The 26,039-nt window shown below is 42.1% G+C and overlaps 1 protein-coding gene and 1 long non-coding RNA gene across 2 annotated transcripts; both read right to left on the bottom strand.

Moving 5' to 3' along the window:
* Positions 1 to 62: 62 nt before the first annotated feature.
* Positions 63 to 14,466, bottom strand: wfdc2 (WAP four-disulfide core domain 2). Its single transcript, XM_069884705.1, has 4 exons — positions 14,282 to 14,466; positions 7,611 to 7,748; positions 3,061 to 3,198; positions 63 to 686 (listed from the first exon to the last, which is right to left on the bottom strand). The coding sequence occupies exons 1-4, from the start codon at positions 14,379 to 14,381 to the stop codon at positions 553 to 555; spliced, it is 510 nt and encodes a 169-aa protein (XP_069740806.1). The 5' UTR covers positions 14,382 to 14,466; the 3' UTR covers positions 63 to 552.
* A 3,562-nt stretch (positions 14,467 to 18,028) lies between these two features.
* On the bottom strand, positions 18,029 to 24,899 carry LOC138737496 (uncharacterized). The gene is made up of 3 exons (XR_011340977.1): positions 24,727 to 24,899; positions 20,506 to 20,843; positions 18,029 to 19,648 (listed from the first exon to the last, which is right to left on the bottom strand). It is a non-coding gene; the product is annotated as an uncharacterized lncRNA (long non-coding RNA).
* Between the last annotated feature and the right edge of the window lie 1,140 nt (positions 24,900 to 26,039).

Raw genomic sequence — 26,039 nt, forward strand, 5'->3', positions numbered from 1 at the left:
AAAATATTGTCCGAATGAGTTTTACAGGAGCATTAATGAGGTAAACAAAACTTCACTAAGACTTGTTTATGTAAATAAGAGATTTATTATTTTTGGTTGAACAGTTCCAGATGTTTCCATGTCTGTCAGCAGTTTCTGTTCTATGAAGCAGGAAGTTGTCCAGGCTAGGAACATCCAAAAGTGGGAGGCCGTTGCTGTGACTTGGTGATGTTACAGCAGGACTCCAGCAGATCTCCACAAGATGTACAGCAGAATTCCAACAGGACTCCAGTCAGGGCCTTACAGGACTCCAGCAGGTATCATTCAGTGTGATCACAGAGCTCTAACAGAATGGGGAGGGACTTACAGCTTTAATAAGGTTCTAATAGAGCACAACAGCATTATTGTACCACTCGCAGGGTCACAAACATGGGCACTAACAGAGTTTTAACTGAACAGTAATAGGACAAAAGCACATTAATAGGTTATTAGTCAGGCATTAATATCTAGAACATGGCACAAACAGACTTCTTAACAACACTGATGTGCCATGAAAATACATGTAGAGAGGCATTAACATGGATCAGCACAGGCATGCCCACAGGTGGTTTTGCAACACTTCTGCTCCTCTGGACAGTCTCCATCATGTTGACAGAACTCAGCACACATCTTAGTTCCTCGAGGCAAAGAGCATCTTCCAGGTTTCACTGTAAAAATAAAACCATCACTATGTCAGGAACTGAGGTGACTTTAGAACACAATAGTTCATAAACAGACCCTTGTGCCCACCTTTTGTGCTGAACTATTTTTCAATCTGGTCCTATCAACCTGCACCTGGACCATAGCCCTATACACCCCTTCCATCCATGTACCTATCTGAATTTCTCTTAAATGTTGAGATCAAACCCACATCCACCTCTTCCGCTGTCAGCTTGTTCCACATTCTTATCACTCTCTGAGTGAAGTTCTCCTTAATGTTTCCCTTAAATATTTAATCTTTCACCCTTAACCTATGGTCTCTCATTCTTGTCTAACTCAACTTCATTGGAAAAAGTCTGCTTGCATTTACCCTATCTATACATCTCATATTTATTCATAGTCAAATCTCCCCTCATCCTCCAACACTCCAGATAATAAAGCCCTAACCTATTTAACCTTGTCTTTGGCATATCCCTAGAAATTTTCTCTGCATTTTTATTAATAGCTTTCTTGTAGGTAGGCGACCAAAATTGCACATAACACTCACCAATGTCTTTTATATCTTCACGTAACATCCCAACTCCTGTACTCAATATGAAGGCCAATGTACAAAAAGATCTCTTTACAACCTTATCTACCTGTAATGAGACTTTCAAGGAATTATATATCTGTATTCCCAGATCCCTCTGATCTACCACACTCCACAGTGCCCTCGCATTTACCATCCAAGTCCTACCCTGGTTTGTCCTCCCATACTGCCACACCTTACACTTGTCTGCATTAAATCCCATCTTCCATTTTGCAGGTTTTTTTTCAGCTGGTCCAGATCCTGATGCAAGGTTTGAAAGCCTTCCTTGTTGTCTAGAAGTGAAATCTTGGCACATTATTTATTTTTGAATGTTTACAGTATTTCCTGTATTCCAGTCAGTTTGTTTACATTTCTCTCATTTGTATAAGTATATTTTATTGAGTACAGTTTTTTTGCACAACCAGTAAGTAGAAATTCTGCTGGCCTGCAGGAAAAAAGGAATCTCAGGGTTATATGTGATGTCATGTATGTACAGGTTGTACCTCTCTAATCCAGCACTGTGTCTGGCAACTCCCGTGGTCTGGCACGTTGTGAATCTGCCGCCATTAGTTTGTGGATCTGCCACCAGGGCAGTGCTATCAGCAGTGCAAATGTGCCAAAACCGGTTTACACTGCAGCTGAGTCTTTTGGTATTTTAGCCCTTCAGGATGTCATCCAAGAGACCAAGAGATGCAGAAGATGGTGCTGGTGCTAATAATTGTTCCCTTAGGGGTCAATTACTGTTTTCCAGCATTTTCTACAGTCCAGCAAATGGCCAGGTCCCAATGTCACAGGATTAAAGAGGTACAACCTGTACTATGACAATAAATCTGAACTTTGAACTTTGCATCTGAAATTTGCTGATCCACTTTACCACATTGTCCATGTTAAAACTAATGTCTAATCCAGTTTACCACCTCATCCTGCATACTGAGCAACTCAACCTTTTTGATCAACCTCACTTGCTGCCCTCCATTAGGTCCATGTAAAAAATTGCACATAACGACCAGTGGATGCAAAAGTAATAACAGACCTTAGCTTGCATTCCAGAATGTTTCAGAGGTCAGCTACTCACCCAGCTGAGGCAATGAGGAACGCTATTAGTCCAAGTTATTTTTGATTAATTTATTTGGTTGCTTATTGTTAGAAACACCATCCAGAGGATTTAATTCTTTCAGTGACCCTTGGCCTTAATAAAACCTAACGCTGGGAGAAAGTTGATGAATCATTATAATCAGGCTTAATAAATAGATCAGATTTTATAAGGAAATTTTGGTATGTACCCAAGTAACTTCAAGCAGTAGACAACTTCAGGATTCCATGTGAATGTACAATTAAATATTCACTCCCTCTTGCACAAGCGCAGAGTGGCTGCATTGTACCATCTATAAAATGCACTGAAGTACTTGCATAGACCCTTCTGATAGCATCTCCCAAACTGAAAAAACTCTGCCACAAAGAAGGACAAGGGCAGCTGGCTCATGGGAGCTCCAATAGCTGAAAATTTCTTTCCTGACCCACATTCTCCTGACATGAAAATACATCGCTGGTCCTTCACTGTCACTGGGTCTAATTCCTGGAGTGGTGGAAGGAGTGGGGGGGGGGGGGGGAAAGAGAGTGTAACCAGGATGGGAAGGTTCCATAAATATATTGGTTGCTTTCTTGAAGCAGCAGGAAGTATACATGGCGTACAATAAAAAGGTTGGATAGAAGAAAAATTATGTTTGACAAAACTGTTGGATTTTACTGAGTTGTTACAAACAGTTTAGAATCTATGTTTTGTGAACATATAAATTGTTTCAGGTGTGCTCTACCTTTTTGGGGAGTGGCACATGTGTGCCCACAGCCATTGCTGCAGCATTTCTCATCCTCTGGGCAGTCGCTGTCATCTGTACAATATTCAGCACAAACTCCACCTCCTCTGTGTCTCCGAGGGCAGACACCAGGCTTACCTGCAGAAATCAAACACATTACAGTTAGATCTAGATCAGATTATGAAATACATTAGCCTGCTCTGACAATATTTAGTGAAATAATTTGGCCAAAATACTTGATGGTCCGATGCTCCTTGTCTCATGGACTTTAAAACAGAAGAAAGCCCTGAACCCTCGCTAGCTCCTCTCCTTAAATTCATCTTAGTCCATGCCTTCTTGTCTATTTATTAGGTTTCAGTGTGCTGCTTTTCCTTTGGGATTGTTTTACCAAGTTAATGGTGAATTCAGGTTGTTGAGTAACCAGTGTATGTTCTGTTCCCAGAGTTTTTATATAATGCACTTGCCAAACTAATAGAAAATAATAATGACCCGAATCTTAAATGGCCAGCAGTAGACTGTCCCACTAAGTTTAATGGTACTTGCAACCAGTTAAACCAGTTTGAAGAGAATTGCTGGATAATTAGAGGTTGATACTAGTTTGGAGAAGTTATGATGAGACCTCAAAGTTTCTGAAATCTGTGATGTCAATACTTAAAGGAGAAAGCGCATTGAGAAGGAACTGAATCTCCATTAGGAATTTGATGTTGCTAGTGAATGGGGCAGTGGTCACACAAGCACAGAGTCTGTAGCATTTATCACTGATGGCATGATCCATAGTACAGTACCTTCAGGAACAGGGATATGCTGCTTAAAGGGGACTTGTGGCAGCGCAAGTCTCTTGTGCAATTCTTTGAGCATTAAAATACTGTGGTATGTGTCCTTAATATTGTTTCAAGGATATCTTAAAATCTGGTGATATTCCGCTACATGGTTTAAAACATAACATTACATAATAAAACATTGTAAAACCACATTGCTTCAGAATCAGAAGGTGTTACTGAATAGTTGAGATCCTTAGTTCTAGATTTTTCTGCCAACAGAAATATCCTCTTTAGATTCAACCAGTCAAGGACACTCATGATCTTATACAATTCATTTTATAGGGCTAATGTCTGAGGAGTGGAGAAGCTAATGTCTTAAAGATGGAGTTCCTCATGTGCCACCAGTGGAGGATGTAATGTCTTATTAGTGAGGAAGCTAATGTGCCACATGTGAAAAGGACAGTGTCCTACCAGCAGAGAACCTAATGTCCCAACAGCAGAGGTCTTTATATTCTGCAATTAGAACTAACATCTCATTAGTGAAGGTCCTAATGTTTCTTGATTAAGGATCTCATGTTCCTCAAGTGGAGGGCCTAATGCCTCATGAGTGGGGTAATGTTTATTATTTGAATCTGCTTGATCTTGGTGAGTTTGTTCATTACTTCACAGTAGAGTCAGGAAAATTGGCAATGAGGATGGGGATATAAGGTTATTAAATAAAGCCTGAGAATTGAGGCTAAATGTGAGAGCTTCATAAATAAAGCAGGCCTTCCAAAGAGGGTACTCTTCCTATTCGAGTGGGGAACTGTGAAAACAAATGGAGCTTGGGAAAAAAGACAAGCCAGATTCAGGCTGAATCTGTTAGAAAATGGAATAGCTATCAGAAAACATGGGAAGCATTTACACTTTATTCATTCAGGTGCCTTGACTTCTCTCCATCCATCATGATCTCTGACTCTCCCAATTGTAGTTGTTACCTCTTCTCCTTCAGTGAAGCTTCATCTGAGCTGAGACTGTAGTCGATGTTGAATTTCTGATTATAACAACCTTACACTCAATGTCATAAAAACTAAGGAGCTAATGGTTGACTTCAGGAAAGGAAAACCAGAGGTATACAATCCAGTGATCATTGTGGGATCGGAGGTGGAGAGGGTGAGCAAATTTAGGTTCTTTGGAGTCACTATCTCGGAGGATCTTTCCTGGACTCAACACACCAATAGCATTGTGAAGAAAGTACATCAGTGCCTCTACTTCCACACGAGTTTGCAGAGGTTTGGTAAACCCTGGCAAATTTCTACAGAGGTGAGGTGGGAAGTGTGCTGACCAGCAGCATCACATTCTGGTATGGGAACACCAATACTCCTGAGTGTAAAGCCCTCCAAAAGGTAGTGGACAAAACCCAGGACATTACAGACAAAACCCTCCCCCTTATTGAGTACATCTAGATGGAGCGCTGCCATCAGAGAGCAGCATCAATCACCATCAGGAAAGAGATATTGGTGCTACAAGACTTGCACCACCATGTTCAGGAACAGCTGCTTCCCCTCCACCATCAGAATCCTCAATGACAGTCAATCAGAGAATCATTTAAGGACTCATAAATGTGCACTGTATTGATTTTTCTTTGCTCTCCCTGTATTGCAGTCAGTTGTTTACACTTGTTACCTGTTAACAATTCCTTTGATTGTTTTCATGTTTACACTGTATACAGTTTACTTTTTGCACTATCAGTTAGTGGTAATTCTGCAATGTCCGCAGGAAAAAGGAATCTCAGGGTTATATGTGATGTCATGTATAAACTCTGCCAATAAATCTAAATCTGAAATCTGAAAAATACTGAAGTAGTTTTCCATTGCCTTCTTCAAATGCAATGTCCATACTGGATGGGTAACCCTGACCATTGGTAGCAGATTCATCTGCCCAGCGTTTTTAGTTTTATCATAAATTACAATTTGTAGAATCTGCTTATTGGAAGAAATAAAAAATGTTTTTCCTTGCTAAAACTATCATAGAAGAAGCAGGGGGAAATGATAATGCAATACCCTGTATTGTAATATCTATAACCAGCAGAAGAAAGCTATTCTTTTGTAGAGATGGGGGCTGATATCCACACAATTCTTCCTGATTAGCACCTTTGTTTAGGACATATGACGTACCATCCAATGTAGTAGTTGAAATATTGTGTGAATACTTTAATCCAGCACCCTCAGAAATATTTGATAACAATATGTTTGGTAACTGTTGTCAACACTTATAAATCATTAAATAAAAAGCATAATGGATGAGGAATTTCATGGTGCTTCTGCAACAATATGTTGACAGATTGCTTTGCTGTAGAATTATAGGAAAGTGTAATAGCTCTTGTAGCCATATAAACACTATAGCTACAAAAGCAATTCAGATGCTAAGGATCCTGCAGCAAATGGTTCTCTTCCTGATATCTTTCCACTCTCTGCAAGGTGCCACATGTAGCATGACAGAATATTCTCCACTTGTCCAAAGAGCAGCTCATTGACATAATCTCAATATCCATTAGGAATGGGAAATAATATTGGTCTTGACAACAAAGCCTGGATCATGAAAAATGAATAAAGCAAAAACTTCCATTTGAATGCAGCACGGATGCCCTCGTCCTGTACTTCAATGTCATTTCCAAAGCACTAGCAATCTTGCTTGCCTAAAACAATGGCAGCACTGCCAGAGCTGCTGTAATGACAGCGCTGCTGCTTTTATGGACCCAGGGAGATCAAGAAGCAGAGAGACAGCACTGCTCTGAAAGGTTCACCTGCCCAGTTCTAAAGCTGGCGCCTCCATGCAGATTTTCCTACAGGAAAGGTGACTATGGCAGCAAACCAGCGAGGGGCTCAGCAGCTGAATTACCTTTCCTGGGACGCCAGAGACTGGCTCATGGGGACTAGGTATCAGAACCAGGATTCAAGAGGCTGCTGAAGGCAAGAAGGGCTCCTGAACATCCTCGAGTGCTAAAGGCTTCCTGATCGTGTTGTTAATTTGGAGCTCAAGTTACCGATGAATTGAACAGGAGTGGCTGCAGAAGCTGCAGAAATGCTGGAGGTGAATCTACAGACACTTAGTGACTCTCTTTCTCTTTTACTGTAAGGGGATCCAGGCGACGCCAATGGTGACTCTTTGTCTTACGGCAGGCATAGGGCAGTTTTGTCTAAGATTACATGACAATAAAAGATTCTTGAAATCTTGAACTCCTATATACACCCTGCCTAGACAAAGATATATACCTGATAGTGAGAGCATTCCATATGTTCACCAGCCTTATTACTAGAATCGATGAATTATTCAATGAGGTATAGTTAAGTGGGTTTGGCCTATACTTTGTGGAATTTAGAAGAATAAAAGTAATCTCATTGAAAAATACAAAACTCGTACACGGCTGAGTCAGAGAAGATACATAGTTGATCTTTCCCCTACTCGGGATGTCTAAAAACAGAAGTCACAGGTTTATAAAGTGAAATTCACCATTCAGGATGTAGCTAAGAAGGAATATCTTTATCCAAAGGATAGTGATTTTCTGGAAATCTGTACCAAAGAGAGCTGTTACACCGCACATATTCAAGACAGATTGATAGATTTTAGTTATGAATAGAATCAAGTTATTTGAGATTAGTTCAGAAAAGTGTTCTCTTCTAATTTCCAGGTGTGTTTGGCAAGAGTTTTCACAGCTTTATCTGAGGTGCATTCCAAAGTGCAAAACCATTTTTAGTGAATTATGAATACAAGGTGTGTTCCCAGGAGAGTAAAGCAAAATATACTTACTGAATGCTGGTGGTACACAGACTGCACCACAATCAAACACGCAGCATTTGTCTGTGCCAGGGCAATCTTTGTCACATCTACATCCACGTTTTGTCACTGCAACCACCAATCTCCGTGGACACTGTCCAGATTTAACCACTGCCAAACACAAAACACGCTTCTTTGATTCTTCACAAGTATATTGTATCAAAGACTAATGTGAAGTAATCATGAAAGATTAAGCAATGAAAACTGAAAATTGCAGGGACCAAAGTAAATGAACTTTAATGGAACACAATGTGAGTCTTAGACATCAAGGTGTGAATATTGCATACTCAGGGAAAGAAGAAAAGGAAACTTTCCAATTCAGTGACACCTTGTGATAGTACAGACCTATCACCAATGTATATAGTTACAGTATCTAGAGTATGTAATGACTGTGCTTACAGCGATTGGCTGAGAGCTTAGCCACACCTACTGTCTGGGCCTTAAAGGGTTGTGTCCCTAGCCAGGTCCGATCATTCCGGACTGGTCGGCCACCTGTAAAGAGCTCCTGTATTTTGCTAATAAAAGCCTTGGTTTGGATCAACAAGTCTTTGGTTCTTTTGACGAGCTCTACACACCTCACACGATCTTGGGACATCTTATACTCAAAAAACACTTTTGAAGGGTAGTCACTATTGCAATGAAGAAGACAGCAGCTATTTTTCTCCCAAAAATTTCACGTAAATTTGCAAAGGGTTAACAACATGAATATTTGCACTTCCGATGTTTGTTAGAAATATTATTATTCCAAGACACTGGAGAGAACTTCCCAATTTTTACTCATTGTAATGTTCAACTGAAAAGGCATTGGAAAGAAGGTTCCTCTGACAAGGCAACATTCCTTCAGAGTATTGGCCAAGATAATGCCCCCAAGAGTGGAAGAATTCATGACCCTCAATAAATTTGTTCGAGACTTATCTTTATAGTAGAGAGTCCTGTAGACAGGAAATCTAAAGCAAAAGTACATTATTATTGTATTAAAATGAGGGGCTGCCTGCAGGGAACAGGTTAGTCATTGAAAGGAAACTCACCTGTAGTAAAACAAGAGTGGGTACTGTTAAGATGAGTTGGTTCAATTTAAATTTTTTTCTGTTTTTACTTCTTCTATTCAATGTTCCCATTTTTGGAAGTTAACAGTCTAGCCTGGTACCCTGTGACCCATTACTGTCTGATTGAAATATTTATGGCTGGATTTAGTGGGATCAGTTGCTGTACATTTACTAACCATTGCATAATAACATACAGGATGGCTGAAGATAATTGTGGGATCTTGTGTTATGAGCTTCACTTGCACAAGAAACACAGCAATTGAATGGAATCTGATGTTTGGTTTAGGACCTTTGGATATCTGCATACTGAAGACAGCTGCCTTTTTTTTTGTGTATATATCACAGAATGTTTGCACCCACTTCATTAGGTGTCACCTGTCACCCATGTAAAAACTAGACAGGGTTTCAGGTCACGATGAACCCACCATAGATTTCAAATACTTCTCCTGCATGTGATGTCATCATAGACACAGTGCTCATTACTTTCTTTCCAACAGAACTTTGATTAAAGAATAATGACCCTCAATCTTCACTTCTCTCACCAGCAGTTAAAGAGCAGCCCAGGCAGCACTAAGATCACTCCATGAGTTAAAATGTTCCAACTGTTGCTTAAAGTACTGATGTTTCAACATTTCTCCTTATCTGCTGAGCTTCCAGGGCACTTTTCTGGACCACAGGATCTCTCTAGCTTGCTCCTCAGGGCAAGGCTATTCAACCCTAATGCTGGCTGTGGTTTTGGTGCCATTTGTGCCATAGGATATGCACCTCATTGAGATGCACCTCAACACAGGCAAGTAATTTCCATTAGGGGACTAAAATGCTGTTACACAGATTGATTGAACTGCTGTGCTTTCCAATGGACAGGGTGAGGAAGGGAGGAGGGTAACACTGTTGGCGGTGTGAAGGGGGGAGGAGCGTGGCGGTGTGAAGGAAAGATAAGGATGACACTCAGAGTGAGGGAGGGGGATGATGTTGGTGTGAGGGAGGGAGGAGGGTGTCACTGTTGGCAAGCACCACAGTCAAATGGGTAAATAGTCATTTATAAAAGGAGTAAAAGTCAATGTTGACACTGATTTTTTTTTCCTGTCATATCAATACCAACATTTTCCATATGACAAGTGCTGTCCTGACTATTGTGGTATCCAGAGTGGCATTCTGATTTGTACATTTTCCATTTCTGATTAAATTTCATTGTCCCTTTCATCACCCCCTTCCACAGATCCTACCTGATCTGCTGAGTGTTTCCAACACTTTCATTTTTACGAGCATTAAGAGAAGTATAATCTTCAAATACTATAGCCCTCAAAGCATTGCTTTGTGAAGGGTCGTTGCCTCACAAGCCTAATTGAGTTTTTTTTTGTGGAAGTAACAAAAGAAATTGATGAAGGTAGGGTGGTGGATGGAGGTCAGTGACTAGTGGAGTTCTGCAGAGATCTTTTCTGGGATCCCTGTTCTTTGGGAATTTTATAAATGACCTGGATCCAGAAGTAGAGGGATGGGACAACACGAAGATTGGAGGTGTTGCGAATAGTGTAGAAGGTTATCGTAGATTACAAAAGGATATAGATAGGATGCAAAGTTGGACAGAAAAGTGGCAATTGCAGTTCAGTCAAGATAAGTGTAAATGATGCATTTTGGAAGGGCAAACATGAAGGCTGAGTACATGGTTAATTGAAGGATTCTTAACAGTGTGCAAGAACAAAGGGACCTTGGAGTCCAAATACATAGATCTCTCAAGATTGCTGCACAGTTTGATAGGATAGTTAAGAAGGGTTATGGTGTGTTGGGCTTTATTAGTCAGGGGATTGAGTTCAAGAATTGTGAAGTAAAGTTGTGGCTCTATAAAACTTTGGTTGGACCACACTTGGAATATTGTGCTCAGTTCTGATCACCTCATTACAGGAAGCATGTGAAAGCTAAGAAGAGGATGCTGAGAAAATTTACCAGGATGTTGCTTGGTTTGGAAAATATCCTTTTGAAGCAAAGAAACATGAGAGTTGACTTAATAGAGGACTACAAGATTATGTGAGGCCATCCAGCGCCTTTCTCCTGGAGCGAGAATAGCAAACACCAGAGGACATCTGTGTAAAGTAGGGGAGACATCAGGGATTTTTTTTTACACAGGGTTAGGGTTAGGGATAGTGTAGTGGGTGCCTGGAATACATTGTCAGGGGTGGTGATGGGGGCTGGTACAGTAGGGACACTTAAAAGACTCTTAATTGATGCAGGGAAAATAGCGGTTATGTGTATGAGGTAGAGAAGATTTAGTTTGTTGAGCAGGTTCATATACGTCAGCACAACATCAAGAGCTGAATGGTCTATACTGTGCTGTAATGTCCTATTCCTCATTTGTAATGTTGACATCAATTCTCAGTTAGTTATAATTAACTATAATTAATCAACACTGCTTGGAATACAGGAAGTGTACAGGAGGGAGATAGATCAGTTTGTTGAACAACAACCTTGCGCTCAACGTCAGCAAAACCAAGGAGATGATTGTGGATTTCAGGAGGAAGTCATGGGAACATGACCCAGTCCTCATCGAGGTCTCAGTAATGTAATGGAGAGGGTCAAGGACTTCAAATTCCTGGGTGTCAACATCTCAAAAGATCTGTCCTGGAGCCTCCACCACCCAGGCCATGCTCTCTTCACTCTGCTACCATCAGGAAAAAAGGTACTGGAGCTGAAAGATGAGCACTAAACGGCACAAGGACAGTTTCTTCCTGCTGTTATCAGATTCTTGAATAATCAATGAACCAAAGACACTGCCTCATTTTTTGTGCACTATTATTTTTTTATTTATAGTAATGTTGTAAGATAGTTATGATATGAATGTTTGCTCTATGATGCTCCCACAATACATTGAATTTCATGACCTGTTCATGACAATAAATTCTGATTCAATGATGTATCAACACTGACTGTCTCAGTGACTGTCTCCTGATGATAAATATGGGAAAATATCAAAACTCATTCCCCCACTGTTGTCCTATGTTATGTACAGATGGTTTTATTGATACCAAATCTCTTTGATGAAATCTGATTTCAACAATCTCTGATGTGACCATACAACCATTGCTTTGCCATAAAAACACACGAGGGTCACCAGTAGTTCAGGTTCTAGCCTACCTGCGACTCCTAGCCCATGCCCAAGTTGTTGACTCTTTACTGCTCTCTTAAATGTTCCAGACATCTACTGGTAAGTTTAAAGCAGCAACACCCACCTCCCATGACTGCATTAAGAAAAGTTACAGGAAACTTGTAGCTATCCAGCATTCCACGAAGTAGAACTTCAGCTGAAATGGTTAGGCAGAGGAAGTCCCTGGGCTAACATCAAGTTAACTGGCAATACACAAACATGCTGGAGAAATTCAGCAGATCACTCGGCATCCATTGGAAATGAATGGCCCTTTATTTCTGATGGATGCGACATTATCTGCTGAGTTTATCCACCATATTTGTGTATTGCCCTTGACCCCAGCATATGCAGGCTTTCTTATTTAACTCAGAACAGGTTAATTGACATATTTGTTTCACATGCATCGGTCAAGCCCAGCTTTTAGCTCTCACAATACCATGATATATCCAAGTTCCAATGCTGTCTGATGTATACATTGGTACTTCTATTTTCCTTTACTCAGCAGGTCCAAATTTTCCAGGCTGAATGGCCCTTCAAGCAACTTCTCAGAAAATTATAATTTTGTCCAATTGCAGCTGTTCAATTGCATTTCAATCAGAGTAGGTGGTCTTCTCCCTGAGCCCCAGGCTGACATTTGCCACAGTACCACTGAAAGGAGACTCTGTAATGAGTCTGAGACTGAACACATGATGTAATTGAGTCTCAGTTGACTTGCAAAAGTAAGAAATAGATGCTGGTTATAAATTTACAGTGTACAATCTTGCTGTAGTGGAATGTGGGGCAGAGGCAAGGAGAGAGACAACTATCTGTCAAGCTGAAGTAGCTTTGAGAACTCTCAGTCTGCCTCTATGTAGATTTCATGACATCCTAATAGGCTTTATAGTCAAAATACTTTTGTAGTGTAGACACTGGTAATATAGAAGACTTTGTATGCAATGCTTTCAGATAAGTTGGTGACCAATCTACTTATTGATGCTGTTACAATATGCCAGTAAAATGATGGCATTGATGCAGAATTGCTCATGGGGTACTGACTAATAGTCTGCCACCATATTCCTTTACTGTCGTATTTCTTCATTCTATTTATATAATACTGAATTATTGCATTCTTCAGGAAGACAACTGCAGGCTGTCTGAACACCACTAAACAGAATAATGATAGTCCAAGAATACTTTCATGTATTTCTTCAATGGCATAGGGTGGAAAGGAATAGAGAGGTATGTCGAAAGAGAGAGGTTGGCAGCAAAAGAAACACTGAAGAATCTAGAGATAATTAATCAAGACAGTAAAAGGATAGAAACCGGAAAGAGATTGGGAAAAAAAACAAAGGAAAAGAGAGAGGATGAAACAGTAGAAGAGAGAAAATGAAGAGCAGAGTCTGATCAGATAGCAAAAGGGTGAGAGAGGAAAGAGGCAGTGCACCCCTGGTTTGACTGCATTAGGAGAGCTGTAGTCAGCCCTGATTTACCAGAATAATAGCTGGATTTCAAAGGTTGGTGTTCAAGAGGCTACAAGAACTCTGATAGCATTCCCTAGAAAATAAAAGGTTACCAGAGTTTTTTTTTTGACATACAGCACGGTAAAAGGCCCTTTCGGCCCATGAGCCAGTGCTGTCCAATTACGCCCAATTGAGCTACAACCCCTGGTACATTTTGGTGGGAGGAAACCAGAGCAACCAGAGAAAACCAGGGTCCTGGTCACTGATGCTGTAACAGTGTTGCGCAAACCGCTAGGCCAACCGAGTGATGATTTGATCGAAGTGTTCAAATAAATTGTCAATTGAGAGAAACTATTTTAGTTTGCTGAAGAATCCAGCACTAGGGGGCAAGACCATAACACTAGAATCAGGCTATCTGGAGCCAAGTCAGGAAACATTTATACATTAATAAGGCAGGAAAATATTGGAACTACCTTCAGTAAATGCCATTGATTTGAGGTTAATTTTAAATCAGAGACTGATAAATTTTGTTAATCAAAGGTATCAATAGATATGGATGAGCTTACTGCACATTGGAACAGGCTTGAGGGAATAATAGAATAGCTTGCCTCTGTTCCTGAGAGAAAAAGTGAATTAGACAGGAAAAAAAAGAAGCAGGCAGGAAGAAGAGTGTGACAGACATAAGAGAGAATAGGGCAGGTAGACAGGAGAGAGAGAGAGAGTGAAAGGGAGAGGAGAGAGATAGGAAGAGAGTGAAGCAGATGAGAGGGAGAGAGTGAGGCAAGTAAGATGGAGAGAAGAAAGTGGGTGTTAAGCAGACAGGAATGCTCAGAGCTGATTGTTATGGTCTAAAAATGAGACCAACGGCAGAATGGAGATTGCAACTAAGCCAGCAACATTTGGCTGCTTGCTGATGGTGAAAGGAGTTTACACAAACAGTTCTGGGTGTCTCACTATTCTGCTCGTACAACTGGAGTGCAACAGGAACATTTTGAGGAATGAAAAGAGTGGTGAACTTACCCGTGGAGTTGTGTTCTTTGGCTGATGTTGAACCCAGCCACAGTAGGATAGTGGCAAGGGTAAGGACCAGCGTGAGACGATAAGGGGTCCATGTCCTCATGACTGGGGATGAATGAGCAGCACTTAGTGAGACAAGAGAGACACGGAGAGTGAAACACTTCTGTAAATAGACTGGTTAGCCCAGATCTCCTTACCTCAAATATTTCAAATATTCAGTCTGGAACCCAGACTTGTGTAAGATCCGGGTAGCAGCTTTATGCCAGTTAGGACAGAAATCTGATTCTAATTTAATTGAATCCCTTGTGCCATAGTGCTGTTAGTACAGCCTAAGAATGTGCAGTCATGGATTTAGTTAGGTTTTTGTGTGCAGTAAGTTTGAAAATTACCATTTCTACCAGTGTAAAATACACAAAAAAATGTGCAAGGATAATCCTGGAACTAACAGGTTCTGCTTCCCAGTATAGGTTGGATGTACCGGGGCTCTTCACCCTAGAAAAGAGAAGGCTGGGTAGTAATCTGAGTATGTTTAAGGGTTTGACAGAAGACATCAGGGAAATATTTCCGCAAGTGGAGGGGTCCAAAACAAAGGATCGTAACTGCAAGTGCTGCTAAGACTGGAGTGTAGTGGGAGTGGAGTGTTGATGAGAAGTAACTTTGTCTTTGGGACAATGGGAAAATCTGTATCCACAGGACAGGGAGCAATGTCTTTTAAAAGACATGATATTACAAGCAACCACAGGAGATGTTTAAATGTTTATCGGAGTTGCAGGTAGTTGGTTCTGGAATCCTAGCATCATCTGTGTTAATACATTTTTAATTCACATTTTTTGTGTTTGCTAACTCCCCTTATCGCCTTAGTCTCAAGAAAGTGTCCTGAAACAGTGACAGACCATTTCCCTCCATGGATACTGCCTGACTCACTGAGTCTCTCCAGATTTTCATTGTTTGTTCAGTGAAGTTTGTTGTGTTTGTCTTGGTAAACTTGTACCTCTCACTTTGTTCGTTTTAGATTGGTTGGTGTTCGAGCTACCGAAAGAAAATAGACACACACACTGAGAGAGGTTCAGTTTATACAAGTCTTTATTACTAAATCTAAAGCTGAATTCACACTACAATATGCAAGCACTTCCCAATTATACTTATCAATGCCTGGACTGGTCCCAACTGCCGAAGCGAGGCAACGACTGCACACTTGTAGTAGGTTGTCGGGGCGCCGGTAGCAGCTTCTCTACCTCCCTCGACCGGGACATTAGCTGGACTCTTGAAGTTCTTGCTGAGTGATGTTCCCACCTCTTGGAGAAAACTTCAGCAGTGGGACCATGGCTTATATTACCCAAAAGTTGTTTACTTCAGATCTTATCTCTTTGAACAAATGATTTTAATTATCTTCAAGGTCTCCTGACTGCATCTCATGGTGGATAATATCTACTGATTTATATGCATCCCTGGGCCAAGTGTAAATTAGATAATGTCTTCTGATTCAACTGCATCCTGGGCCCCATGGTGGAATTTAGGTGTGTCTACTAAATATGCATCCTGGGCCTCATGGTGTAAATTAGATTATGTCTGCTGATTCTAAAAAAACAAACAGGTTCTCAGCCTTGCAGAAGCAAAGACTGCAAAAGTAAGAAACACGGTTTAAATCTTCCATTACAGTGTTTCATTTTACATTTATGCCTGGTGGATTTTCATGCTCTTGTTGGTGAGAAAAAGAATTTTCCTATTGAATTTTATACACTTTAAGTCTTACCCTAGGCCCTGTCATCCAAAGTAAACATCAAATCCTTCTATTTCTGGCAACAAATGAGGCCTGCTTAATTACCTTTCCTGTTACTGTGTGCCAATACATTTTTGTTCTCAGAGCTCTCCTATGTCATGCGGATCTAATTGCACAATGAATGTACAGTATTTTATAGTGTAGATTAGGGCATGGAACAATGTGAGACGGTCTGGTTGCAATAGGATACGGTTACAGACAGGAGACAGATAATTACAAACTGAGCAAAGCTTGTTTAGGACCTTGAAGTAAAACACAAAAATCTGCAGACACCATGGTTGAAGTTAAAAACACAATGCTGAAGAAATTCAGCAGGTCAAACATTGTCCTTCATATCCATATCCATATAACCATTTATGGAGCGGAAACAGGCCATGTCAGCCTTTCAAGTCCACACCGATTCACTAGAACAACTCCACTAGCTCAAATCTCCCGCTCTCCGCCAATAACCCTCCAACCCCCTCACCTCCACGTACAGATCTTCTTTGGCTTGGCTTCGCGGACGAAGATTTATGGAGGGGGTAAAAGTCCACGTCAGCTGCAGGCTCGTTTGTGGCTGACAAGTCCGATGCGGGACAGGCAGACACGGTTGCAGCGGCTGCAGGGGAAAATTGGTTGGTTGGGGTTGGGTGTTGGGTTTTTCCTCCTTTGCCTTTTGTCAGTGAAACAGATAACAAGGGTAAAAATACATAACCGACATTTCGGGCATGAGACTTTCATCAAGGTAGGAAAAACTGTCAGCAGGTGTCCAAGCAAAAGAATAAGGGGGGGAGGGGAGGTGTGGTCACAAAGTCAGCAGGTGATAGGTGGAGAATGGAGGGCAGGGATAACAGCGATCAAGGGGAGGAAGGATGGCTATGTGAAGAAAGGGGGAAGGGAGGGAGGAGAACTGGAAAGGAAGAGGGAGGGGGAAGAGGAGAGCAGGTTATTAGAGACCGGAAAAGTTGATGTTAAGGCCATATGACTGGAGAGTGCCCAGATGGAAAATCAGGTGTTGTTCCTCCAATTTGCAGGTGGTCTTGATAGGATAGTTTATAAGGCCATGCACAGACATGTGAGAATCGGAGTATGACACAGATCTGAAATAGTTGGTTATTGGGAGGTCTCTACCAATAGCAGATGGAGCGAAGGTGCTCAGCAAAACGATCTCCCAATCTGCACCGGATGCAGTAAATCAGTCCTTCAGATACATAAGTGTTGCTTCACTTGAAAGGCCTGTTTGTGGCCCTGGACCATGTTGAGGGGTGAGGTATGGGCACAAGTTTGGCACATCCTGCGGCCAAAGGGGAAGGTACTGGGGGATGATTGGTAGGGAAGGATGAGTGCATGAGGGAGTCACGGAAGGAGCAGTCCCTATGGAAGGCAGAGAGGTGTCTGTAGTAGGATCCTGTTGTAAGTGCCAGAAATTTTGTAGGATAATGTGTTGGATGCAGAGGCTGGTGGGATGGTAGGTGAGGATAAAAGGGACTCGCCAATTGAAGGCTTATGCTACCCCTTGGATTAGAATTCGCCCAATGCCAAAATTAAAGTATCAGAGTTGTTGTTATTTGATTTATCACCTTCTCCTTTCTTTTAAAAGACATGATATTACCAATTTTCTATTTTTTTTGGCATTGTTACAGTAGCTTTAGAAGATTTAGAAACTATATCAGACACTGCTTTTTTCACAGTTTGTTATAATTTACAATTGGACCTTGTGACTTTAACATTCAAAGATAATAAATACCTTTTTCCTTCAACTCTTAATGTATTTATTCAATCTATTATTTTATCTGTGTGGTACGCTGTCGGTCAGAAGCAAACACACAAAACCTAACATAGGCATAGTTGTGGTTCGCGTTTAGGAGGAATATCTGTGCGAGAAACAGAAGTACCTTCACAGATTTTGCTCGAGACAAAAATTGAGAACAAAGAACATTTATTGTACAACAGTGCAAAGTTGGGTGCTTCCCCTTACCATGGGAATACACACACATACTGGGGCTCACCCAACTTTTAACCAGTTCATTTCAGTGTAGAGATACCCTCCCCCCCTTAACATTCTTCTGCCTCCTGGATTGGTTTGGCATTTGGTAATTCTGTCTGCCTACTTGCAGTCTGTAACTTGAAAGACCATGGGATATCCTGTCTGGGTCCCATCATGTCATTGTCCTTATTCATGAATCTGCCTTTGTTCTTATCTCAATGCCCAGGACTTACTAATTCTATATGCAGAATTTGCTAATTCTTTCTATCACTATAAGAACCCTTCTTCTATTATACTTGCGTAACCCTTCCTCACACTCTTATCGGAATTCATCCCTATTCAGCACTTACTTAACTTCCTCTAGTCTAATCTATTATTCTTTATCTCATTCATACTAACTTTACTTCCTATATTCTATTATCTCTCACAATCCACACTTTTTCTTTAGCTACGCTTAGTAAATTCTTTTTCACAGCGAGTCAGCAAACGAACTGTAATCTCAGCATCATCAGTTTGGGAAACATACATCCTTTGGGTTGTAGTGATCTGATGAAGGGTCCGTTGAATTAAACACTGCACACAAGTCATTAGGCAGGGAAGTATCATGATGGCTAAAGTAACAAGTCCAACTGCTATAAGGGCTGTGTGTATCCACCTCCAGTCACCAGTAAAAAGTTCAACCGCCTGACCATTGTGACCGTTGTCATCAATCGATCTTCCACAAACGCTGCCCTCAGCAGCTAACAAGTAATCGAGAGCCAGGCGGTTTTGATAAGCTGTAGCTCGTATCTGTCGTTGTTCTTCAGCCAATAAATCCAAGGCTTTCGCTGTCTGTTTGGTGATAATCTTCAAAACTGCCTGGAGTCTGGTTAAACGGTTTAAATGCCAAACAGCTGTGGTATTCTGGAGCAGCTTGAGTCGTTTACAACTCGAATCCCCCTTATAGTGATTGCCTTTAGCCTTCCGAATGTATTCGTGACCCAAAGGATGATTTACAAGATGCCAAGTTGGGGGGGAGCTTTTATTGTTACCTAACCTGTGAGTAGCTTGTCTGCGAGCATTAGCATATATACCCCCTTTATCCCTACTCCAGGTATAGCCCTGACTAATGTTCTGCCTATCATTTTCCCACCATCTTCCTTGTTCCATATTTTTAGCACTCATCTCTTTAATATCTGTAGAGGGCAGGACGCCAACCCAATCCACTCCCCTAGGGCAGTTCTGTTTTCCTGGTCCATGTTGGGATCCTAAATTAAACCAAGCTAAATAAGGTACCCCACTATGAATACACTCTATACCTGTGCCCTGTCTGCATTCTAAAGGTAAACTTGTCCATCCCTCAAAGTAATTATCACCTCTGCTGCCCCTATTCCAGGAGGACTTAATACATTGTGTACAATTGGGTGTTTTCCCAAAAATTGGGAACCAGCAGAAAAACAATACAGCAAATAATAAAAATAACATTACAGCACTTTTTCCCGGCGTAGCGTAACTTTCAGACTAGAAGGATGCGGGACTGCACGCCAGGTGGAGGGTGTATTATCAACGTCTTTAGTTCGTGGATTAGATTGTTTAATGCGTTATATGTGAGTCCACCCCTTTTCTTTTGTTCGCACTGCAGTGTCTGTAATCAGAAATACACAATAAAGGCCGTCCCATATCGGTTTTAGTTTATGGTCTTGCCACGCTTTTACATATACCCAATCACCAGGTTTAACAGAATGAATAGGATAGTCCAGGGGTTGGTTTTGAGCTAATAAACCCTTCTGTCTTAAGTCATACAGAGAAGTAGAAAGTCCCTGTAAATATTTAGATATGTACTGGTCATTAGCCTCAGGGATAGGGGTATCAGTGTGGAATCCCATGTAAGGAAGACCAAACATCATTTCATATGGTGAGACAGCAAGGTCCTTACGAGGAGCTGTGCGAGTCCTAATTAAAGCTAAGGGTAACCATTTAATCCAGGAGAGGCCAGTTTCCTCATAAAGTCGAGTGAGTTGATTTTTCAGGGTCTGATTCATCCGTTCAACACGGCCTGAACTCTGGGGGCTGCCATGGGGTATGTAACTGCCAATCTATTCCCAAGATTTTACACACACCCTGGAGTACCTGAGAGGTAAAATGTGTACCTCGATCTGAGTCAATGGTTTGAATAATGCCATAACGCGGAATAACAGACTCTAGTAATATCTGGATAACTGTGCTAGCACGATTATTAGGGGTCGGGAAAGCCTCAACCCATTGAGTAAAATGATCCACCATCACCAGGAGGTATTTATAAACCTCTATCTTAGGTAATTCCGTGAAGTCAATCTGTAGTCGTTGAAACGGGCATACGGCTATATCGCGACCGCCAGGCATTACCTGGCACATGACTTTCTTATTCACTTGTTGACAGATTGGGCACCCCCGAGTACTTTGCTTGGCTATGGTGTATATTCCTGAGCAATTAAAGGACCGTACAAAAGCATTAACAAGTACCTGTGTTCCCCAATGTGTCTGCTGGTGGAGCTGATCAATGATCTGACGAGCCAAGGCTTTGTTCAGTACTTGGCGTCCCTCTGCCGTCCACCACAACCCATCGGCAGTTTGACGCATTCCCTGGTCTTTCATATAAACCTCCTCTTCCCGTGAAAAGATGGGAGTCTTTTGAACCTCACGTGGGGTGGGGAGTTACAGCTGCATGTCCATTTTTTCTGTGAGTGCAGCCTGTTTGGCAGCTTCATCTGCCCGTCTGTTCCCCTGTGCTTCAGGACTGTCAATAATTTGATGGCTCCGTACATGAACTACAGCTATCTCCTCAGGTAACATAAGAACATCTAAGGATTGAACAATTAAGTTTTCATGGATCAACTTTTGTCCTTTCCCAGTTATCATTCCCCGCTCTTTCCAAATCTTTCCAAAGGTGTGCACTACACCAAAAGCATACTTTGAGTCAGTATAGATTGTGCCCACCTTTCCCTCTAAACCCTGGAGAGCTCTACAGAGGGCATATAATTCACAGGATTGTGCTGACCAATGACCGGGAAGATGACTGGCTTCAATCACAACTCCTTCATTCCCATCCACTACACTATACCTGCTATAACAAATGCCATCAATGCAGCGGGAAGATCCATCAATAAACCATCTTTCACCCTCCCGTAAAGGTTCATCACTTAAATCATCTCTAATTTTTGTCTGTAAATCTATCACTTCTAAATATACATGCTCTAAATCATTGGGGACAGTATCAGAATCTGGAGAAACCAAGAAGGTGGCTGGATTCTGTTCTTTGTTCATAATCAGTGTCAAATCATCCCTATCCATGAGAATTGCTTCATACTTTAAAATTCTAGAATCAGTAAGCCTGGCACGCTGTAAGAGAAAAAGAGTGGATTGTGTGAGGGGTATGAACTAACATCAGGGCACCAAACGTAATCTTTCGTCCTTCTTCGACTAAAATAGCAGTGGCTGCAATTGCTTGCACACATTCTGGCCAACCACAATAAACAGGATCTAAAATTTTTGACTGAAAGGCAACTGGTTGTCTAAAGTCTGCCCTCTCTTGCATTAATACTCCCATGGCCACACCGTCTTTCGCATTGGTATATAGGTCAAATGGCTTATTTAGGTCGGGTAAAGCCAAAACTGGGGCACTAATAAGACGCTGTTTCACCAAGGTAAAATCTTTAATCTCCTCCGTCCAGTCAACAGTTTCATCCCCTAGAGTCACAAGTTTATCATAAAGAAATTTGACCAGGCTAGAATAATTCTCAATCCAAATTCTACAGTATCCCACTAAACCAAGGAATTTTCTAAGTTCTCGAGCACTCTTTGGAGGCGGGATCTGCAGAATACCACGTGTTCTCTCTGGACATCTTCCTAATTCCTTGACTAACCAGATGACTTAAGTATTTAACTTCAGATTGAACAAATTGTAACTTTGATTCGCTCACTCTAAGACCCTTATTCCCTAAAAAATTCAGAAATTCAACAGTGTATTGTTTAACCACATCATACGTTTTTCCCGTGATTAATAAATCATCAACATATTGTATTAATTGACAATTCTCTCTCCGAGGGGCCTCATCTAGTACCTGTTCTAAAACTTGGCCAAACAAATTTGGGGATTCTGTAAAACCCTGGGGAAGGACCGTCCACCGGTATTGATTTTTCCGTCCTGTAAAAGGATTCTCCCACTCAAATGCAAACATGTCCCTACTGTCTATTGCCAACAGACAGGTCCAGAAGGCATCTTTGAGGTCAATTACACTAAACCACTTAATATGGGGATCAATTTTACCCATTATCGTATAGGGGTTAGGTACGACCGGATAACGGATGAGAAAGATTTTGTTTAACTCCCTCAAATCCTGCACTAATCGATAGGAACCGTCTGGTTTTTGGACAGGTAAAATTGGGGTATTAAAAGGTGACATACAAGGTTCGAGTATACCATCTTTCATCAATTGGTCAATTACTGGCTGCAGCCCCTTTCGGCCAGCCATAGGAATTGGATACTGTTTTCGTCTAATTACTTGGTCAGGGTCTTTTAAAGTAACTTGCAAGGGAGGAACATCTAACCCTCCTCTATTGCCTCTTTTTGCCCATACTCTAGGATTTATTAGTTCCTGATCCTCCTTTGTTAGTATATAAAACTGAACCCCGATACCTGATTCCTGTGGTCTGGTACCGATAGCCAATTAATTGGTCTTGTAAATCTCGTCCCAACAGGCAAACTCCAGCTTGGGGAACTAGTAAAATATCCTCTGTTATTATCTTTTCTCCCATTTGTATCCTTACATTCTTTAGTATAGGGACCGTAAAATCTCTTCCTCCCATTCCCGAAATCATCACTGTCCCTTCTGTTTTAACACCCTCGGGCCGTTGTAAAATACTAGACTGGGTTGCCCCAGAATCTACTAGAAAAGTCATCTCGTCACCGTGGGGTCCTATGCTTAAATTTACCAATGGTTCTCCGTGCAGCCCCACGGTGTGTATTGACTGAGAACCGTGACCCCCCCCCATTCATAATCTGCCTCCATCAATGCATAAGATCGCGTCTCCCTGGCTCGCATTGGGCATTCCCCCTTAAAGTGTCCCTCCTTTTTACAATAATAGCAAACTAATGCTCCTGTTTTCCAATTTCTACCAGGGGTCCCCGGGGTCCCGGGGATGGTCGTCGTCCCTGGAATTCTCCTTTACCCCTGCCTCTGCTCTGGTCTCTACTTCTGCACCACTGGCGCTCCTCCCAACATCCAGGAGCTGGCACACAGCTCCTAACATTTCCCTGCTGTCCCTCCACAACTTCCTTGACTGCCTGCATCCAAATCTTAGCCTTTCCTTTCTGTTGATCTTCAGACCTCTGGATGTATGCCCTTTGTGTGATCTGTAAAAGTTGTGTTATTCCTTGTTCATGCCAATTCTCTGTCTTTTGTAATTTCTTCCTGATATCTGGGGCTGAATTAGTAACAAAGCCCGTCAATACCAACTGTTCACCTGCTGGGGATCCTATATCCAACCCCCCCATATTGCTGTATGGCCGCACGCAATCTATTCAGAAATGCAGAGGGGGTCTCCTCGGGACCTTGGCGAACCTCAAATGCCTTCTTAAAGTTCTGTCCTTTTGGAACAGACTCCTTCATTCCTTTTATTATATTAACCCTGTACTCATCCATTCGCGTGCGACCATCATTAGTAGTCTTATCCCAATTTGGGTTCGCCAGGGGAAATTTAGCTTCTCCAGGTATTGCCTCTGGTCCCCCTTGGTGTTCCCTATCCCAGACTCTAATCCCTGCCTGGCAAATCATTCCATGCTCATCCAAAGTAAACAGAGTCTTAAAGATAGACATTCATTCATCCCATGTATATATATTAGGTCCCAAAAATTGATCTAATTGTTCTGCACATCCCTGAGGTTCTTCTATCAGAGAGGTCATTTCCTTCTTAAAATTGCGCACCTCCGTACTGGTCAGAGGCACATTTATGAACCCGAGACCCCCCACATCCCCTCCCAAGGGAACCTCTTGTAAAGGTCTCATTCAGTTAATTTCTGGCTTATCCCCTCCTCTATGATGTTCTGAATGACCCTCATAATCAAAGTCTCCTCCCTCTCGTGTCAATTGAGGTGGTAATCTTGTACTCTGTGAGTGGGTCATCATACCACCCCTACTTTCTTCTTCTTTCTCTATCTGTGGAGGAGGAGGGGAAGGTAAAGAAGGGTAAAGCGTAGGTGAGAGGGGGGAGATAGGAGCCGGCACAGGGGGAGCATAAGGTGGAGGAAAGGAATGTAACACATTCCATCCTTGAATTTCAGGGGCAGAAGGTTCCTCATCCTTCTTGTTCTTACATTCTTCTTCGCTCAAAATCATTTGATCAAACGATCCACTGAGCCAACAGGCTGCATATTCTCTGCTCTCGGTATTACCTCCTTGATTTTGGTAGAGCCAGATGTTCAATGCCTGACACATCCAGTCCTCGTTGGATCCGAACTTTGGCCAATATACCGAACTCCCTTTTATCGGATTCTTAACCCATTCCTGATAGCAATACCTGACCATGGTCTTTTTTATCTTTCCCACGAGTTTTTCCCGCACCCCAATCAGATAACATTAATCCTAACAGACTATGCTTAGGTATCTGATCTTCCTGTTCTTCTCCAGGACGGTTTCCCTTGCTACTTACTCCTCCCATACTAGCAGGTAAATAAGTTCCTCTTACCGGGATCCAGTAGCTATTCCTAGCGCGCTTCCTTAACGTCCTCCTGTCTTTTGTTCTCAATGCCTCTTCTCAGATATCACTTGCTTCATCCACTGACCAGTCACCCTTCATCCGGGAGTCCAGCTGAATCAGCCGGGGTGCACCTACCCCCGTCATCGGGCACTCTGTCAGTGGAGGGAGTGCGATCCCGGACAAGCCCCTATTTGTGAGAAACAGAAGTACCTTCACAGATTTCGCTCGAGACAAAAATTGAGAACAAAGAACATTTATTATACAACAGTGCAAAGTTGGGTGCTTCCCCTTACCCTGGGAATACACACACATACTGGGGCTCACCCAACTTTTATACAGTTCATTTCAGTGTAGAGATACCCTCCCCCCCTTAACATTCTTCTGCCTCCTGGATTAGTTTGGCATTTGGTAATTCTGTCTGTCTACGTGCAGTTTCTGTAAAGTTGAAAGACCATGGGGTATCCTGTCTGGGACCCATCATGTCATTGTCCATATTCATGAATCTGCCTTTGTTCTTATTCAAACATCTCAACCCCCAGGACTTACTAATTCTATATGCAGAATTTGCTAATTATTTCTATCACTATCAGACCCTTCCTCACACTCTTATCGGAATTCATTCCTATTCAGCACCTTACTTAACTTCCTCTAGTCTAGTCTATTATTCTTTATTTCATTCATACTAACTTTACTTCCTATAGTCTATTATCTCTCACATCTACTCAACCAATGGTTCGGCCTTGTGCGCTCACACATGTCTACGCAGGAACACTGGTCCCGGGGACGCAAGCCATGCCAGGAGGGACGTTCCTGTCGTTGATCTCCTGTCCATTTATTTTAATGTCCATCATGGAGTGTCTGAGGTCGTGAGGAACGTTCCTGGTCAGGGTGGTGGCTGCTAGGACCATATTGGGGTCCAAGTCGTTGTTTCCCGACGGTGGAGGTGAGGTGTTGCCATCGAAGTCTACTGCAGACATTGTGAGAGGTGAGTGTTGACCGGTGGTGCTCTCTGTTGTCATGGGGTGTGGTGTGTGACTGTTAGCGGCATCCAGAAGCATGGGGTGTGTCAGTAAGGCAGCCTGGTCAGTGCCCGTGTTGACCACGTCGTCATCACTGGAAGCCTGGGGGGGGGCTTTGGTGACGGTGGTGTCCACGTTGGTCTGGCCTAAGATGGCAGTGCTGCGTGGGAGGGTGAGGCATGGCTGGCCTTCTTCTCCGGATTTGCTCGGTGCGTCGGGGGAAGACACATCACCACAGCTGGTGGATGTGACGTCATTCCGTAGACTGGAAGTGACATCGTC

Source organism: Narcine bancroftii, chromosome 6 (assembly GCF_036971445.1).
Source record: "Narcine bancroftii isolate sNarBan1 chromosome 6, sNarBan1.hap1, whole genome shotgun sequence".
Taxonomy (NCBI): Eukaryota; Metazoa; Chordata; class Chondrichthyes; order Torpediniformes; family Narcinidae; genus Narcine; species Narcine bancroftii.